At 39.7% G+C, this 19,908-nt stretch overlaps 1 protein-coding gene across 7 annotated transcripts in view; it reads left to right on the top strand.

Moving 5' to 3' along the window:
- CNOT1 (CCR4-NOT transcription complex subunit 1) overlaps positions 1 to 19,908 on the top strand; it is a 104,470-nt gene that overhangs the window by 24,247 nt on the left and 60,315 nt on the right. For all 7 annotated transcript variants that reach the window (XM_047078507.1, XM_047078504.1, XM_047078508.1 and 4 more), the window contains exon 2: positions 2,382 to 2,657. In XM_047078507.1, coding sequence (XP_046934463.1) covers positions 2,556 to 2,657 — 102 coding nt within the window. In that variant the 5' untranslated portion in view covers positions 2,382 to 2,555. The remainder of the gene's footprint in view (positions 1 to 2,381; positions 2,658 to 19,908) is intronic.

Raw genomic sequence — 19,908 nt, 5'->3', positions numbered from 1 at the left:
TTAGATTGGATGCACAAGAAACAGTTTGTAGTGTTCAAGGAGGAGGAGTCAGCAAAAGAGACTGAGAAGGAGAGACCGGTGAAAGTACATTTTAGAAACAAAGTAATGTTTGGAGGGACTGGTCAGGTTTTTTTTTTCTTTTTTTTTTTTTAAAGATTTTTGCCAGCTAGGGTGATCACATGTCTTGGTTTACACCTGTTGTCTGGTTTAACTGGTTACACCCTTTACTTTCAGAAGTGTTTTGGTTTGGTTAATAAATTATGTTGTCATTCTAATCTAATATGAGGGCTTGGAATCGGTCATAAATGCATTAACTTGTTCATATAATGAAGATTGGGTTTTTGAAACTTGGATTACACCAGTGTTTTGTTGTATAGCAGTCTTTAGATGTTAACGTGAAAAGGTTGTACCCTTTACCATGAGGCTTTTATCAGAAGAGATGGTGTAGTCAAAGTACCAAAACCTCAGTTTTATTAGAGGAATTCTGAGAAGGTCATTCAGTATTTGTTTTGCTGTACCATATCATAAGTAAAATAAAATTTGTGCTGTCCCATGGGTAAAATAATAACTGAAACAGGCTGGGGTGCCTGGGTGGCTCAGTCACAGACGTCCAGCTCTTGATTTCAACTCAGGCCGTGATCTCACACTTGACAAGATCAAGCCCTGTGTGGTGCTCTGTTGACAGCACTTAGCCTGCTTGGGATTTTCTGTCTCCTTTTCTCTCTGTCCCTCCCCTGCTCTCTGTCTCTGTAAATAAATAAACATTAAAACACTTAAAAAAAACAGGCTGCCATAGTATCTGTTCCATGGTAAAGTTATTCTGTTCCTTTGTATCAGCCTTTTAAAAAAAATGTTTATTATTTTGAGAGGGAGAAAGAGAGCACACAAGTAGGGGAGGGGCTGAGAGAGAGGAAGAGAGAGAATCCCAAACAGGCTCTGGGCTGTTAGGGTGGAGCCCAACGTGGGGCACCATGTGGGGCTTGAACTCACGAACTGAAGTGAATGGTGAGATCATGACCTGAGCCGAAATCAAGAGTTGGACGCTTAACAGACTGAGCCACCCCAGCACCCCTAATCTTTGTGAATTCTCTATATCTTACCTGGTGAGTTCTGATTGTAATGAAATTATGAGCCGATTTTATAGAACATGAAGCTTTGCATAAGTTCAGCTGCTTGTATTCAAAGATTTTTGTATTTCAGCAGCAGTACTTGGTGAATGCTTAAGAAGAACGTGTGGGGGCAGCTGGGTGGTTCAGTCAGTTAAGTGTCTTGACTGTTGATTTTGGCTCAGGTCAAAATCTCAGTTTGAGATAGAGCTCTGTGTTGGGCTCTGTGCTGCCAGTGTGGAGCATGCTCAGAATTCTCTCTCCCTCTCTCCCTCCCCTGCTTGCACACTCTCTCTCTTTCAAAATAAATATTAAAAGAAGCTTATGTGTTTTTTGTTTTTTGTTTTTGTAACACGGAATAGTTCCTCTGACTCAGCTTGTGGTTGGAATTAAACTGATAAGCATCCTGTGATTTTAGCTATCCTGCTGCTTTGGGCTTTCCTTTCTAAATTTTCCTAATAAAATTTTCAACACTGTGAGAAGGAATTTGGGTTATGGAGTCCTTATTTGCCTTTAAGACAACCATTCAAATACCTAAAACATAGATCCTAAGGTACAACTTTAAGACCAAACCATCTGATTCTGTAGCAGTCTATAAGGAGTAAAGTTAATAAATGGGGTCTTGTAAATAGGTTGTAGATAGTGTGGGAAGAGAGACTGAAAATGTCAGATGAGTGTTCCTTTCCATCTATTCTAATTTTAAGTACGTTCCTGCTGTTCCTAAGGGTATAGTATAAATAATCATTTTGAAGTAGATAAAATAGAAATCTCATATTATAGGTTGTCTCGCTAAGCAAACTTTTGGGGGGGGTTCTTTTTCTATTGGCCCTAAGTTTCAAACTTGGCATCGTCTATAAATAGTGTTTGAGACATTTTAATTTTGTTTTTCCTAAGTCCTTAGTGGTATTTCAGGTATTAAGATGGAGAGATGATGGTTGTTTAACTCCTTTTCCCCTAAAAATAAAAACTAATTTGGGGGCACCTGTGGGTGGCTCAGTCGGTTAAGTGTCCAACTTCGGGTCATGATCTCAGGTCATGATCTCACCGTTTGTGGGTTTGAGCCCCGCGTCGGGCTCTGTGCTGACAGCTCAGAGCCCGGAGCCTGCTTTGGATTCTGTGTCTCCCTCTCTCTCTCTGCCCCTCCCCTGCTCACACTCTGTCTGTCTCTGTCTCTCAAAAATAAATAAATGTAAAAAACAAAATAACTATTTGAAAATTTGAAAATCTGAAGTGTTTTCTTCTTCTTCTTCTTCTTTTTTTTTTTTTATAACACAGGTGCCATGTTTCAGAACAGAGTAATACCCCTGGTAAAGAAGAACTGAAAACACTGCACAGACATCAGATATAGGCTAATTACAAAGAAAGCATTAACCTGCCTCTGAGGTGACTAAAGGGGAATAATGGTGATTTTGCGCCGGGCTCGGCCGCCTGCTTCCGCCCCAACCAGCAATGAATCTTGACTCGCTCTCGCTGGCCTTGTCTCAAATCAGCTACCTGGTGGACAATTTAACCAAGAAAAACTACCGAGCCAGCCAGCAGGAAATACAGCATGTAAGTAAACTTAGAAAACAAGTACCAGTAAAGGAATGAGTATGTAGTGGAAAGAAGGTTCTCCGCAGCTTTAATACATAAAAGAGATTTATCCCAGTCCTTTTTTTTGAGGAGTCACAGATTTTAATTTTTCTATACAACTTATGAAATATCTTGTTTTGGCCTACTCCCCATCTTTTCTAGCTACAGTTTGAAATTGAGGTATACTTTACAAAATGTAAAACTCACCCTTTTAAAATGTGCCATTTGGTAGTTTCCAGTAATTCACAAAATTACTTAATTATCACCATCTTTGAAAATATCTTCTTCATCTTTGAAAGAAATGCTTAACACTGTGAGCAGTTGCTCTTCCATTTCCTCCTCTCTCCAGCCGCTGGCAAGCACTAATCTTTCTGCTTTTAAGGATTTGCCTTTCTGGACATTTCATATAAACGCAGTCTTACCAGATGTGGCCTTTTGTGTCTGCCTTCTTTCACTTATCACAGTACTTTCAAGTTTCATCCATGTTGGAGCCAGTGTCAGTACTTCATTCCTTTTTATGAATAATAATAATAACACTGTGTTAATATTATTCATAATAATGAACAATAGCCAATTCTATGAATAGTCCTCATATTGTTCATCCAACCATCGAATATATTTAAATTTGTTTCCATTTTGTGGCTTTTGAGTAGTGTTGGCTTTCAGTTTTTGGGTGGATATTTGTTTTTAATTTTTTTGTAAGTTTATATATTTTGAGAGAGAGAGAGAGAGAGAGAGAGAGAGACAGACAGACAGCGTGAGTCTGGAAGGGTCAGGATGAGAGGAGAGGAGAGGAGAGAGAGAATCCCAAGCAGGCTCTGCGCTGTCAGCTTGGAGGATGATGTGGGGCCCGAACTCCTGAAACCACGAGATCATGACCTGAGCCGAAACCAAGAGTTGGATGCTTAACTGACTGAACCATCCAGGTGCCCCTGTTTTAAATATTTAGTATATACTAAATAATGGAATTTCTAGGTCATATGGTAACCCTAAATATCTGAAGAACTGCCAGACTATTTTCTAGAGCACTGGACCACTTTTCAGTTCTACAAGCAATGTAGAAGGGTTCCAATTTTCCCTCCTCTTTACGAACACTATTCCCATTCTAGGGAGTGTAAACAGGTATCTCATTTTGGTAATATAGATGATGATGTTGAACATCTTTCATGTGCTTATTTGTGTATCTTTGGAGAAATGTCATTTCAAATTCTTTGCCCCTCTCCCCCCTGCCCAGGTTTTGCCTTTGACCCCCAATTTTATTTTTTTTATGGATGTGGCACTTTTTGCAACGTTTATTTATTTTTGGGACAGAGAGAGACAGAGCATGAACGGGGGAGGGGCAGAGAGAGAGGGAGACACAGAATCGGAAACAGGCTCCAGGCTCTGAGCCATCAGCCCAGAGCCCGACGCGGGGCTCGAACTCATGGACCGCGAGATCGTGACCTGGCTGAAGTCGGACGCTTAACCGACTGCGCCACCCAGGCGCCCCTTGACCCCCAATTTTAAAAAGCTATTGTTTTCAAGTACAGGTTTGACTTATAGAGCATTTCATTCAATCTTTTTGAAAGTTATATAGTATACCTTTGTTTCAATGATGGTACCTCCTTCGCATCAATAAATCAAATGGCACTATACTTAGAATTGTATATATTGTTAAAATAAAACATACTAGTTGTGTGACAGTAGGTCACTTCTCTGAACCTTATTTTCCTCACCTGCAAAATAAGAATAAAAATATAATCTGCCTGACATCCTTGTTAGGATTAAATGCAATAAGTGGAGCACCTAATACGGTTCCTGTCATAAGCATTATTTTTAAAAATGCTAATTCTCCTCTGCGTAATAAATTACAGTTATTATATAAGTTAAGTAGTACACTAGTACAAGTTTGTAAATGAAGTAGGTGCCTAATGATTTGAGCTAAATCTAAGAATTAAGAGTTTATATGGAAACTTTTTTCTCTTTTGTTTTTGGAGTGTGTGTGTAGAAGTTGTGGTTTAAGTTTATTTTTAAAGTAGATTAATACAAGGGCACCTGTGTGGCTCAGTCAGTTAAACGTTCGACTTTAGCTCAGGTCATGATCTTGTGGCCCGTGGGTTCAAGCTCCGTGTTGGGCTCTGTGCCGACAACTCAGAGCTTGGAGCCTGCTTCAGATTCTGTGTCTCCCTCTTCTCTGCCCCTTCCACACTCTGTCTCCTTCTCAAAAATAAATAAACATTAAAAAAAGTGAAAAAATAGTAAAATACTTCTCATCCTTTTTTATATGGTGGTGTATGATAGTGTTCTACATCTTGGGTTTTTTTTTTTTTTTTAATTTACCAGTCTCTTTTAGAAATTATTTCTTAATCCAAACATGAAAAGTTTCTTCATCCTTTTAAAAGGCTGTATAGGAAACCATCGTATTGATGAATTGTAATTTATTTCACTATTGAGGTACATTTAGGTTTGATGTGTATGTGTGTGTGTGTATCCATCCTATCGACAATGCTGTTATAAGATTGTTTTTTACGTGTGTGTTAGTTGATTTGTAGGATAAATTCTTAGAAATTCAAGCTTGGGCAACTCTTCTACTTAGTTTTGTTTTTTTCTCTTTTAATTTTTTTTGTTTATTTATTTTTGAGACAGAAACAGAGCATGAGTGGAGGAGGGGCAGAGAGAGAGGGAGACACAGAATCTGAAGCAGGCTCCAGGCTCTGAACTTCCAGCACAGAGTCTGACACAGGGCTCAAACCCACGAACCATGAGATCATGACCTGAACCGAAGTCGGACGCTTAACCAACTGAACCACCCAGGCACCCCTTCTACTTAGTTTTCTAATGGAAAAGCTCAGTTCTTGGAATTACTCAGTTCCTATTTGCTTTTTTTTCTTTTCATGTAGTATTTCAGTGTATGTGGTACATTGAAATACCAGCACATTTGTATGCTTACAGGACTTAATGCATTTGATGCTACTTTGATGAATTAACGGTGCTTAAGTTCATTTTTCTAATACCTTCACAGGTCCTTCTAGTACAGAACAAAATTCAAGCTTCTCAGTCTGAGTTTCAGGACCCTTTATGTCATTCTAAATCCTGAAATTCTCATCTTTGAAGAATCCAATCTAATAACACTTCATCAGTGAAGACTTAACCCCTTTTTTCCTTTATTTGGATTAATTCTTTAGGATAAATTCTGAAAGCTGTGCTGGTCTGTGACCTAAGAATTTGATGCAACTACTATTTAAGCATCTGCTGTGTACCATGTGTTATTTATTTATTTTTAGTCATTTTTTAAAAGTTTACTTAGAGAAAGCTGCAATGGGAGAAGGGCATAGAGGAGAGATTCTCTTGTGATTTGATGTGGGGCTCGAACTCACGAACTGTAAGATCATGACTTGAGCTGAAGTCGGATACTAGATTGAGTCACCCAGGTGTCCCTAGTCAACTTTTTATTGAAGTAATATGTATATACAGAGTGGTTCACAAATCATAAATATGCAGATGAGGGGTGCCTGGATGGCTTAGCTGGTTAAGGGTCCCGCTCTTGATAACGGCCCAGGTCAAGATCTCATGGTTAGTAAGATCGAGCCAAGCATCTGAGATTGAGCCCCGTGTTGTGCTCTACACTGACCGTGTGGAGCCTGCTTGAGATTCTCTCTCTGCCCCTCCCCTGCTTGCACACTCACTTGCACACACTCTGTCGTAATAAATAAACTTAAGAAAAAAAAAAGACACAGGGGTGCCTCAGTGGCTAAGTTGGTTAAGCATCTAGCTTCGGCTCAGAGCGTGATTTCACGGTTTTTGAGTTTAGGCCTCGCATTGGCCTTGCACTGGTGGTGTGAAGCCTCCTTGTGATTCTCTCTCTCTTTCTCTCTCTGTCCTTTCCCCACTGGTGTACTCTCTCAAAATAAGTAAATTTAAATTTTTTAAAAAATTAAATAAAAATAGACGAATATTCATAAAATGAATATAAATCTGCATAACCATGCAGATCAAGAAAAATGATGGTAACATCTCAGAAGCCTCTTTTTAAGGTACTGAACATATCATTTATGACCCAGCAGTTCACTTCTATGTATACAATAAAACAAATTCATGTACATGTTCATCAAAAAACATGTATTGCAATAGCCATGCTGGAAATAACCCAATCGTCTATCAGTAGCAGTGAGATTATTACGTGAAACAACATTGATCTTACAGTGTTGTGTGAAAAATGGTAAGCATTATGTCAGTTCACTCGTTGTTTGTGCATACTCCGTTCTGTTACCATTTCTTCCTAGCAACTGTTCAAACACTTGTAATGGTGCAGGTATTATTTTTGATGTGATTTTATGTCAGTTTTCACCTTCTCCTCATAGTCATGCAGGGTAGGTATTACTCTCTTTACACGGAGTTTCAAAGACATTATTAATTATTTTGCCCACTGGTACTTTCCCTGAAAATGGTGGCAAATGTGATATTTGAATCCACAACATTCCTATGATGGATCTCATTCTGTATGGAAGACAAAGAAATAGGAGATAATTAGACTGGATTGGAAGGTCTTCTAGTTCAAAGTTTGGCTGTCCCAGACAGCCCCTACTCTAAAATATCTTTCACTGTGTTCTCAGTGTGACCTTTGTAAAATGTATAGCTGTGGTCTCTTTGTTGTTTTAAAATCTTTAGTCTGTCTCTGTTCTATCCAGTTAGAAACTCAGACTCCTAGGCTTGGCCTGTGTTGCTCTTCTCTGGAAGCACGTAAGAGGTAGTTTGGAATGCAGGTTACTTACAAGGTTTCTACACCTGTAGTGGAGGGAGACCAATTGGAAACAGAATTGGGCAGAAGGAGAACTGTGGTGGAAATGTTGGCAAACTGTGTGGGAAGTTTGGGAACAGATCTCAAAGTTGTCTCACAGTGTGCCCAGATGGCCAGGCCTTTATATCCCTTATGTTATCTCTTAATATATGAGAGCTAACCTTAGGCAGAGCTGTCCCATGCAGCCGAGACAAATTCTGAGGGACCTGACTGCCAGTGTGAGTGCAACTTCCTTGAAGTAGGGAATCTGATGGTGCAGTGTGTCACTTCACCCCAGCAAGGCTCTGCCTGAACTGGTCAGCTTAATACTATACTATAATTGGTTTGATTATCTTGCCTACTCTCAAGACCTTGAGTTGTGGAACTATCCTCTAGTTTTTATCTTTATACCTATAAATGCAATCGGGATGAAAGAAGGAATAAATTATTTAGTGATTGGTTTTTTTAAGAAGATTATTTTTTAAAATTCATTTTATTGGAGCGTCTGGGTGGCTCAGTTGGTTAAGTGTCCGACTTTGGCTCACCTCATGATCTCACGGTTTGTGGGTTTAAGCCCCATGTCAGGCTCTGTGTTGATAGCTCAGAGCCTGGATCCTGCTTTGGATTGTGTCTCCCTCTCTTTCTGCCCCTTACCCACTCACACTCTGTCTTTAAAAAGTTAATTTAAAAAATTAAAAAAGCAAAATTCATTTTATTTATTTTTTTAAGTTTATGTATTTTGAGAGAGAGACAGCAGGAGTGGGGGAAGGGCAGAGAGAGAGAGAGGGAGACAGAGGATCCCTAGCAGGCTCTGTGCTGCCAGCGCAGAGTCCGACAGAATTCACCCAACTTTGAGATCTTGACCTGAGCCTAAAACAAGAGGCTGAAACTCATCCAACTGACCCACCCAGGTGCTCCTCCTCCCTTATTTGTTTGTTTATTTATTTTGAGAGAGAGACAGTGCAAGTGGGGATATCTTCTCTTCTCTTCTCTTCTCTTCTCTTCTCTTCTCTTCTCTTCTCTTCTCTTCTCTTCTCAGAGAGGGAGCAGTGGGGGTGGACAGAGAGAAAGAATCTTAAGCAGGCTCCATGTCCATCGTGAAGCCAGACATGGGGCTCAATCTCCTGACGGTGAGATCATGACCTGAACAGAAATCAAGAGTTGGACAGTGAGCCACCCTGGTGCCCCTTAAAAGATTGTGGCGCTCAAACTCACAACCTTGAGATCAGGAGTCGCAGGCTCCACCAGAATGAGCCAGCTAGGTGCCCCACTAATTAATTTTGAAGATAAATGTTAGAATGGTTGGCCTAATGACTGAGGTTTTCACAATGTCTACAAATTTTTCTCAGACAAGTAAATTTTGTGTCTTCAATAGTATTTTTGCAGGGAGTGCCTCTCTCCTTCTGCCCCTTCCCTGCTTGCGTATGCTCTCTCAAAATTGATAAACTTAAATAGTATCTTTACAGACAGCCTCCTTCTGTTATTTCAGAATGATTAGGAATTTAGAACTGATGTGGAAGCAGCATTCTAATTTTTGGTTCTTGATTGCTTTTGGTGATTGATAAAGGCTTATTGTATTCTTGGATGCTTAGTATATTTTACACTTGCTGTGTTGTGGCTTAGTCTCAGCAGCCTTAATAGCTTGACTAGGATTGTTTTCCCATTGTTGTTTCTCCTAGGGACAAGCGGATAAAGGAATGTTCATTGAATTTATTAGATATATGGGTTCACTAGATGTGTGAACTAACTAGTACTACCATTTTATAGATGAGAAAACAGGATTGGAGTTTGTCTCATCAGTCAGGATGTTATGATATTCTTTAAAGATTAACCCTTGTAGTTCTTTCCTTTAAATTCATCATTGTTGGGACAGGTGGGTGGCTTAGTTGGTTAAGGTTGGACTCTTGGTCCTCATTTCACACTTCATGAAATTGAGCCCCATGTTGGGCTCTGTGCTGACTATGTGGGGCTTGCTTGGGATTCCATCTCCCCCTCCCTCTCTACCACTGCCTTGCTTGTGTGCTCTCTCTCTCAAAAACAAACAAAAAACCATAAAGGTAATCATTGTCGTTATGTGAAAGAAATTATATAAGTAAAATAGAAAAAAATACACTAATTTTTTTAAATTCTCAGCTTAACGTTTCTGAATATTTCACTTTTGTTTTTGGGTTAAAAATACTGATGCTATAAAAATATTTTATGCCTTCGGGTGCCTGGCTGACTCAGTTGGGGAACGTGTGATTCTTGATCTTGGGGTTGTGAGTTTGAGCCCCATGTGGGGTGTAGAGATTACATAAGTAAAAATTAAAAAAAGTATTTTGTATCGTGTCCTTTAAGATCTAGAGTTTCTGTAAATATAATTTAAAAATTGTATTAAAATTTCAAGTTTATTTTTAATATGTGATATAAAATAGATTTTAAAATTTATTAAGTTAATAAAACTGACACCAAGAGTTTTATTAAAGATAATCTCAAGCGCAAGAGTAGAACAGTATAATATAATTTTTCCAAATCTATCATCCTTATTTTAAGTCATGACTAATCTTGTTTCAGGCTTTTTTTTTTTTTTTTTTTTAATTTGAGAGAGAGAGAGAGCACACGTGGGGGAGGAGCAGAAAGAGAGGGAGAGCGAGGACCCCAAGCAGGCTTCTTCTCACTGTCAGTCCAGAGCCTGACGAGGTAATAGGTCCCACGAACTGTGGCATCATGTGTGACCTGAGCTGAAATCAAGAGTTGGACACCCTACCGACTGAGCCACCTAGGCGCCCCCAGTCTTCGGTTTTAAAACTTGTCTCATACATAATTTTATTTATTTATATATTGATTTAAACCAAACCATAATGCCACTGTCATATCTTTAAAAAAAAAAAGCATAATAATTTCTAAATGTAATATCCAGTTAACACTCAAATTTCCTGTTTGCCTCATCTAAAAAATCTCCTATAACACGTGGGTTTGAATTAGGATCCAATAAAATAAGCATTTGTTCAATTGGCCCTCATTAAAGATCTTTTAAAATCTTTGGTTTTCCGGGGTGCCTGGGTGGCTTAGTCAGTTAAACATCAACTTTGGCTCAGGTCATGATCTCACAGTTCCTGAACCCACAGCATTGGGCTCTCTATTGTCAGCGCAGAGCCTGCTTCGGATTCTGTGTCCCCCTCCCCACTTCTAAAACAAATAAATAAAAACTTTAAATCAGATTGTCTTATAGCTACCAAGTGTGAGTTTTGCTGATTATAGCTCCAGGGTGATGTTTAACATGTTCTTTTGTCTCTTGTATTTCCTGTAAATCAGTAAATTTAGAAGCTTAATAGATTAGGTTTTTTCTTCCCTTAAAACAGTTTTAAAGGTAGTAGTATATACTTTTCATCAGGAGGTTTGCAGTGTCTGGTTGCCTCTATTTTTGTGATTTTTAGTAGACTTTGTTCATTGATTAGATTCATTTGTTCAGGATTGCAAAATGATGGTACTCTTGTTATGCATTCTTGAAATAGTTCTGTAAAAAGAAACTTGCTCTTACCAACTATATGGTTATCTGAGGTACAGTTTATAAAAGAAGGGCAAGATTAATGTTTGATTCTGTGTTTATTTGCAAGTTTTCAAACTGACTCGATTCCTGGCTTCTGAACATGACTGTGAATATGAGTTTTTAAAAAAAATTTTTTTTAATGTTTGTTTATTTTTGAGAGACAGAGTCAGAGCACAGGCAGGGCATGAACACAGAGAGAGGGAGACACAGAATCTGAAGCAGGCTCCAGTGTCCGAGCTGTCAGCACAGAGCCTGATGTGGGGCTCAAACTCAAGAACCGCAAGATCATGACCCAAGCCAAAGTTGGACGTGTAACCAACTGAGCCATCCAGGCACCCCAAATAGGAGGTTTTTTTAGCATTCTTAACTCTTTTTTATTTGAGGTGTGGGGGTGGGGGGAGGGAGAGCGTGCAAGCGCATGTGAGTACGGGAGAGGGGCAGAGGGAGAGAATCCCAAGCAGGTTCTTTGCTGAGTGCGGAGTCCCAACGTGGGGCTTGATCTCACTACACTGGTATCATGACTTGAGCCGAAATTACAAGTTGTATGCTCAACTAACTAAGCCACCCAGGCACCCCAGGAGCTCATATATTTTTAACTTTTGATGTATGTGTTTTAGTATTAAAAATTTTTTTATTAACATTTTTTTATTTATTTTTGAGAGACAGAGACAGAGCACGAGTGGGGGAGGGGCAGAGAGAGGGAGACCCAGAATCCGAAGCAGGCTCCATGCTTCAATCCGTCAGCACAGAGCCCAGTGCAAGCAGCTGATGGTTGCTGAAGGTTGAGGTGGCTGTAGCAATTTCTTAACATTGATTGACTCTTCCTTTCATGGATGATTTCTCTGTAGCATGTGATGCTGTTTGGTAGTATTTAATTTGCAGTAGAATGTGTTTCAAAATTGTGGAGTCAGTCCTCTCAAGCCCTGCCTGCCACTGCTTTACTGAGTTGGTAAGTTGATAGTTGATAAACAAACTTCGTTGTCATTCCAACAATCTTCACAGCATCTTCACCAGGAGTAAATTCCATCTCAAGTAACCACTTTGCTCCTTTAAAAGAATCAACTCTTCATCTATTAAAGTTTTTTTTTCTTTGAGAGAGAGAGAGCAAGCTGGGGAATGGCAGAGGGGGAGAGAATCTTTTTTTTTTTTTTTAAATGTTTTTTTTAGTCTTTATTGAGAGAGAGAGACAGTGCAGACAGGGGAGGGACAGAGAGAAGGAGGGAGACACAGAATCTGAAGCAGGCTCCAGACTCTGAGCTGTCAGCATAGAGCCTGACACAGGGCTCGAACCCACGAACAGTGAGATGACCTGAGCTGAAATCAAGAGTTGAACACCTAACTGACTGAGCCACCCAGCCGCCCCTCATCTGTTAAAATTTTGTCATGAGATTGCAGTAATTCAGTTACATCTTCAGGCCGCACTTCCAGTTCTGGCTCTCGTGCTGTTTCTAGCACATCTGTAGTTACTTCTTCCGCTGAAGTCTTGAACCCCTTAAAGTCATCTCCACGGACTGGAATCAACTTCTGTAACTCTTGTTACTTTTGATATTTTGACCTTTTCCCCATGATCACGAATGTTCTTGGATGGCATCTAGAATGCTAAGTCCCTTCCAGAAGGTTTTCACTTTACTTTGCCCAGATCCATCATCAAGGATTATCATTATCTGTGGTGGCTGTAGCTTAACAAAATGTACTTCTTAAATAGTAAGACTTGAAAATCTGAAGGACTTCTGGGGCACTTGGGTGGCTCGGTCAGTTAAGCATTGGACTTCGGCTCAGGCCATGAACTTGCTTTCGTGAGTTTGAGCCCTGCATCAGGCTCTGTGCTGACAGCTCAGAGCCTGGAGCCTGTTTGGATTCTGTGTCTCCCTCTTTCTCTGCCCTTCCCCTGCTCGCACTCTGTCTGTCTCTCTCTCAAAAATAAATAAAGATTAAAAAAAAAAAGTCTAATAAAGGGCTCTTTGATCCGTGGGGCTGCGGAATGGATGTTGTGTTAGCAGACCTGAAAACAACAATAATCTCCTTGTATATCTCCACCAGAGCTCTTGGGTGACCAGGTGCATTGTCAGTGATCAGTAATCTTTTGAAAGGAGTCTTTCTTTCTGAACATTAGGTCTCAACAGTGGTTTTAAAATATTCAGCAAATCATGTTGTAAACAGATGTACTGTCCTGTAGGCTTTGTTCCATTTTTAGAGCACAGGAGGGTCAATTTAGCATAATTTGTAAGGACCCTAGGAGTTTTGGAATGGTCAGTGAGCATTGGGTTCACCTTAAAAGTCGCCTGCTGCATTTGCCCTTAACAAGAGAGTCAGCTTGTCTTTTGAATCTTTGAAGTCAGGCATTGGCTTCTCTCTAGCTGTGGAAGTCCTAAATGGCATTTTCTTCTTCTTTTTAATGTTTGTTTATTTTTGAGAGAGAGATAGAGGGAGGGTGGGAAAACACAAGTGGGGGAGGGGCAGAGATAGAGGGAGACACAGAATCCGAAGCAGGCTCCAGGCTCTGAGCTGTCAGCACAGAGCCCGACACGGGACTCAAACCCATGGACGGCGAGAACATGACGGCAAGATCATGACATGAGCTAAAGTCAGGACATTTCACCAACTGAGCCACCCATGTGTCCCTGGCGTTTTCTTCTTCTTCTTTTTTTTTTTTTTTCTTTTTCAACGTTTTTATTTATTTTTGGGACAGAGAGAGACAGAGCATGAACGGGGGAGGGGCAGAGAGAGAGGGAGACACAGAATCGGAAACAGGCTCCAGGCTCTGAGCCATCAGCCCAGAGCCCGACGCGGGGCTCGAACTTGCGGACCGCGAGATCGTGACCTGGCTGAAGTCAGACGCTCAGCCGACTGCGCCACCCAGGCGCCCCCCTGGCGTTTTCTTCTAATAAAATTCTGTTTCATCTACATTGAAAAATCTTTTGCTTACTGTAGCTGCCTTCGTTATCTGGCCAGATCTTCTGGATGACTTGCTGCAGCTTCTACATCAGCCTTTGCTTCATCTTGTGCTTTTATATTAGGGAGATGGCTTCTTTCCTTAAACTCCATGAACCAACCTCTGCCAGCTTACCGCTTTTTTTCTGCAGCTTCCTCGCCTCTCTCAGGCTTTATAGAATTGAAGAAAAGTTGGGGCCTTGATCTGAATTAGGCTTTGGCTTAAGGGAATATTATGGCTGGTTTGATCTTCTGTCCAGGCCATGACAACTTCTTCTTTACCAGCAAGAAGATTCTTCTGCTTTCTTATCATTCATGTGTTCACTGGAGTAACACTTGTAATGTCCTACAAGAAACTGCCTTTTTTAGTATTTACAACTTGGCTAACTTACGCACAAGAGGACTGGCTTTTGGCCTGTTTCGACTTTGAATGTGCCTTCCTTAACTAACCTTAATCATATCTATCTTTTGATTTCAAGTGAGATATGTTTGACTCTTCCTTTCATTTGAACACTTAAGAGGACATTGTAGGATTATTAATTGGTCTAATTTCAATATTGTTTTATCTCAGGTAACAGGAGGGGAAGAAGGTGGGGGAGCAGCTGGTTGCTGTAGTAGTCAGAACACATACATTTGTTATGTTTGCTGCCTTCTATGGATGTAGTTCTTGGTGCCCCCAATTACAGTAGTAACATCACTGATCACAGATCATCATAAGAAATATAATAATGGGAAAATTTGAAATATTGTGAGAATTACCAAAATGTGACACAGAAACAAGAATGAGCAAATGTTATTGGAAAAATGGCTTTGATACACAGTTGCCATAAACCTTCAATCTGAAAAACAAAAAAAATATATCTTAAAATTGCTGTAATGCAATAAAATGAAGTATGGCTATGTATCTTAGTAGAGATGTACCATTAAATTAACATTTTAAAGTTATTTAGAATAGTTCTTGATATAGTTACACCACCAACTGGGTATAGTATTGGATTCATTGTTTTCATATTACCTTCAATATTTAGGGAATATCTTTTACTTAATTAAAGTTTGCTTGGTAATTATGTAAAGTTTTTGTTCCCAAAGTTAAATATGTAAAACAACTTTTATTTAAAGAGCAATTTAATCTTATTAGAAATATATTATATATTGAAATGGATTCAGTTCTCACTGCCTGTCCTTTTACTACAGTTTCTACATTCCCCCCCAAATCTTCTATTTTCATTCATTTCTGTTTTGGCTGCAGATTATGGTCAGATTTGTTTCATTTAGAACTTGGGTGCTATTAATGGAGTTCTTTCACGCTTGAGAATGTTCTCATTTTTAGGGGCGCCTGGGTGGCGCAGTCGGTTAAGCGTCCGACTTCAGCCAGGTCACGATCCCGCGGTCCGTGAGTTCGAGCCCCGCGTCAGGCTCTGGGCTAATTGCTCAGAGCCTGGAGCCTGTTTCCGATTCTGTGTCTCCCTCTCTCTCTGCCCCTCCCCAATTCATGCTCTGTCTCTCTCTGTCCCAAAAATAAATAAAAACGTTGGGAAAAAAAAAATTAAAAAAAAAAAAGAGAATGTTCTCATTTTTATTTAAAGTCCAATTATAACTAATATGAAATTATTTCTTTATTATTTATTTTGAGAGAGAGTGTAAGTAGGGGAGGAGCAGAGAGGGGAATGAGAGAATGCCAAGCAGGCTCTACACACTCAGCGCAGAGCCTGACTCAGGACTCGAACCCATGAACTGTGAGACCATGACCTGAGCCAAAATCAAGAGTTGGATGCTCAACCGACTGAGCCACTTAGGTGCTCCTAAATATGAGATTCTTGAGTCAAGGTTACCCCTGGTTTTATAAATATTGCTCCCCATTATTTCTTCCGCAACATGTAATGCCAAAGGTTCCCCGACTGTCTTTCCTTGTCTCTCTCCTTCCTCAGGCATTTTATTTTAGATAACTAACTTTTCCTACCAATATCTACTCCTAACCTCAGTATCCCTGTGAATTTTCTTTTAGAGTTCATTAACTTTATGTATATGCTGTAGCATTGGTTATTCTGCATCAGCCTTTCTTGTGCTGTGGTATACCTTTCAGTCTTCCCATTCAGATCTTTATTTATTTCATGGATATTTTTGTTGCTTTCTTTGATTTTTTTTTTTTTCCCATGTGGATTGTACTAGATTTTATGTGGATTGAAATAGATTGTTAGGTGATTACCTTTTCTGAAGGTTTTGCTTTTAAGACATTTTTGCTTTAAGACATAATTTGTTTTTAAGACCTTTTTTTTTATCTATCTATATATATTTTTATCTAAACATTTGTTTATTTTTGAGAGAGAGAGAGCATGAGCAGGGGAAGGGCAGAGAGAGAGGGAGAGACAGGTCCGAAGCATGCTCCAGGCTCTGAGCTGTCCGCACAGAGCCCTGGGCTTGAACTCATGAACCGTAAGATCGTGACCTGAGACTTTTGACCTGAGTCAAAAGTTGGATGCTTAGCTGACTGAGCCACCCAGGCGCCCTTGCTTGTTTTTAAATTTTTATTTTTATTTTGAGGGAGAAAGAACAGGCAGGGGAGGGGCAGTGAGAGAGGAAAAGAGAGTATCCTAAGCAGCCTTAATTTTCTTAAATATGCAAGCTTGCTTTCATTTCCTTCTGTTATCCTGTCTTTGAGCCAGTCTTTTGCCTTTTTCAGGACTTTTCCCCTTCAAAAATTAAAGCAGTTCTTAGAATTTCTTTGGTAGTACGAAATACTGTTTACTGAACTCTTCTGTATATTTGGGCAAGTCCTTTCAAATGTATGTTCTCCATCTGTCTTGTTTGTTTCTTTGGTCTGTTTATTTTACAGTTTCTTCCAGATTGGTTCCATGCTGAGTCTCTGGATTTTTGCTCATCTTTGAATTAACCCAATTATTTACTCACTTATAAACAATCTTGGGGATGCTTGAGGGCTGGGAAGTATGTTGGGGGTAGTCTGCCATTTGTTTTCAAATTCAGTAGTGGTTGCCACTGCCACAGCCTCCTCTTCATTCTGCTTCACCAGCATTCTCCTTTGGCTAGATGGTTTGCCCTAGACATTAAAAGTAGCATCTTGAATTTGGTTGTTTCCTCAGCTCTAGCTCCTTTGTCATTCTGCAGTATGTTGATGTGGGTTTCTAAATGGATAGTCTCTTTTCTTTCATGGCTCAGCTGGCCCCTGGTTCCTCAATTGAACAAACAAAGGATATAGGTTTTGGAACATTTATCAGTCCCAAACATTTTTACTTGTCGATTTATCAGTCCCTAATAGAAATCTACATTTGGCCTGTCATTTGAGGTGCTAAAAATGAGCTATCTTCCATATCTCTCTGGATCAGTTCTTTCAAGAGTATGTTTTATTGAAAATGGAAATTAGGAAGTTTTTTGTTATTCGGAAAAAAGTGCTCATAGTTCCACCATCTTTGAGTTAGGACTTTGAAAGTTTTGTCCTTAAAATTAATGATTTTCATTAGAATTAACCCTGATTACTTGCTGCATGGTTTTTTCTTGTTCTTTTCAATATATTAAACTGTTTCAAATACATGCACTATTTTTTTTATAAAGTAACCCAAAGTATATTACAGATAATAACCTGTATATATAATTTTAAGAATTAAAATTGTTTAACAAGTGTAAGAAACACAAAGAGGCTCCATTATTTGTATAAAACATATTACAGTGTAAAAACTGTAATTGTTATATAGAGAGTTACTGCCTTCAGTTTAAATTTTAAAAATCTGGTACTTTATAACTGTAGAATCTTGGGCATATTTTGGACCTTTGAGGTCATTTGTAGGTTAGGTTTTGTATTTTTTTTTTTTTTTTAATTTTTTTTTTCAACGTTTATTTATTTTTGGGACAGAGAGAGACAGAGCATGAACGGGGGAGGGGCAGAGAGAGAGGGAGACACAGAATCGGAAACAGGCTCCAGGCTCCGAGCCATCCGCCCAGAGCCCGACGCGGGGCTCGAACTCACGGACCGCGAGATCGTGACCTGGCTGAAGTCGGACGCTTAACCGACTGCGCCACCCAGGCGCCCCTGTATTTTTATTTATATAAATCTTTTTGTGAAAATCTGTATCCATATATAAATATATAAAATCTGTTTGTACAACAGCTATGGTTGAAGACAATTCATCAGATAATTGCTGCTTTATAAGTATTCCACCAAAAGAAGAATAAATATTAATAAAGGATTTTTGTTGTTTTGGACTATGAGAGTTACTTGACTACCTTGTAAGATTACTCATAGCATTTGTGGACAACCTTCATTAGTCATTTTCTTATACTTAAAATGAGCTAAAATAAATGGGGCTCTTTCTGTATAAGATGTATTATTTCATGTAATTACCCTTCATACAATTATGTCTTTAATCCTCCTCCATATGTTCTCTAGGGCAGATAGTGCCCCATTTCTCTGACCATTTCACATGATTTTCTGGATCTCTACCATCATAAATGCATTATTTGTTAACGTTCCTCTTACTACGTGACTTCTAAATGAGAATGTGTTGTTCTAGCTGCAGATCAGATCATTATAGAAGTATTATGGCATGCCTTTGGTATAGTTAATTTACTTTAAAAATTTTTTTTTTCTTTTTTCAACATTTTTATTTATTTTTGGGACAGAGAGAGACAGAGCATGAACGGGGGAGGGGCAGAGAGAGAGAGAGACACAGAATCGGAAACAGGCTCCAGGCTCCGAGCCATCAGCCCAGAGCCTGACGCGGGGCTCGAACTCCCGGACCGCGAGATCGTGACCTGGCTGAAGTCGGACGCTTAACCGACTGCGCCACCCGGGCGCCCCAGTTAATTTATTTTTAATGTAGCCTACAGATTTTATCAGATTGTAATGTAGTTACTTAACTAAAACTTTGAATTATTTTATTGGTCCCACTCCTGTACAGTGGGTGGAATGTTTTTTTTTTTTTTAAGAGAGGGGGTGAGAGGGAGACAGAGGGAGGGAAATCCGGGGAGGGGCAGGGAAAGGAGAGAGACAACCCCAAGCAGGGATCCCAGCACTGTCAATGCACAGCCCGACACAGGGCTCAATCTCACGAACTGTGAGATCATGACCTGAGCCAAAAATCAAGAGTCAGACACTTAACCAACCGATTGGGTCAGCCAGGTGCCCCAGAAGGTTTGAATTTTAAGTAAAAATGCATAGGGCTTGGTCTTGTGGGATCAATAAAATCTTGCCATAACATCTTTGTAATCCAAGATCATGTCTTTACAATACCACTTTATGTTTTTTATTAAAGCCTTTTAAAAAATTTTTATTTTTTTAACATGAAATTTATTGTCAAATTCGTTTCCCTATGAAAAAATTTTTAGAGAGCATGAGTGAAGGAGAGGGGCAGAGGGAGAGGCAGAGAGAGAATCTTATGCTCTGTGATCATGACCTGAGCTGAAGTCAGGAGTCGGGATGCTCAACTGACTGAGCCACTGAGGTGCCCCAAAATATCACTTCAGTTTTAGAAGAAAAAAGTGGCTTCTAATGAAGGGCACCATGGTATCACAGAGTGAATATTCCATACACCTAGCAGCTATAAAAACATACCTTCTGATCCTACTACTCTCCAGCAAGTTATGTGTGACATTTGTCCCTTTTTGTTGCAACCTTGATTTTCTTTTTTTTTTTTCTTTTTTTTTTTTTTTCAACGTTTATTTATTTTTGGGACAGAGAGAGACAGAGCATGAACAGGGGAGGGGCAGAGAGAGAGGGAGACACAGAATCGGAAACAGGCTCCAGGCTCTGAGCCATCAGCCCAGAGCCTGACGCGGGGCTCGAACTCACGGACCGCGAGATCGTGACCTGGCTGAAGTCGGACGCTTAACCGACTGCGCCACCCAGGCGCCCCGCAACCTTGATTTTCTTAAAAAACAAATCTGTATTTGTAATGACATGATATTGTTTGTCTATATATACTGAGGGTGGTTGTTAAGATTGAATGGCTGTAATAGAAGCTATAAAATTATATTGTAGAAATAAATGTAAATGGTTAGAAGGG

This window comes from Lynx rufus, unplaced genomic scaffold, assembly GCF_022079265.1.
Source record: "Lynx rufus isolate CCGP_SWC_20201006 ecotype Redwood Valley unplaced genomic scaffold, mLynRuf1.p SCAF_16, whole genome shotgun sequence".
NCBI classification, from domain to species: domain Eukaryota; kingdom Metazoa; phylum Chordata; class Mammalia; order Carnivora; family Felidae; genus Lynx; species Lynx rufus.
This window is presented reverse-complemented; position numbering and strand designations above follow the sequence as displayed.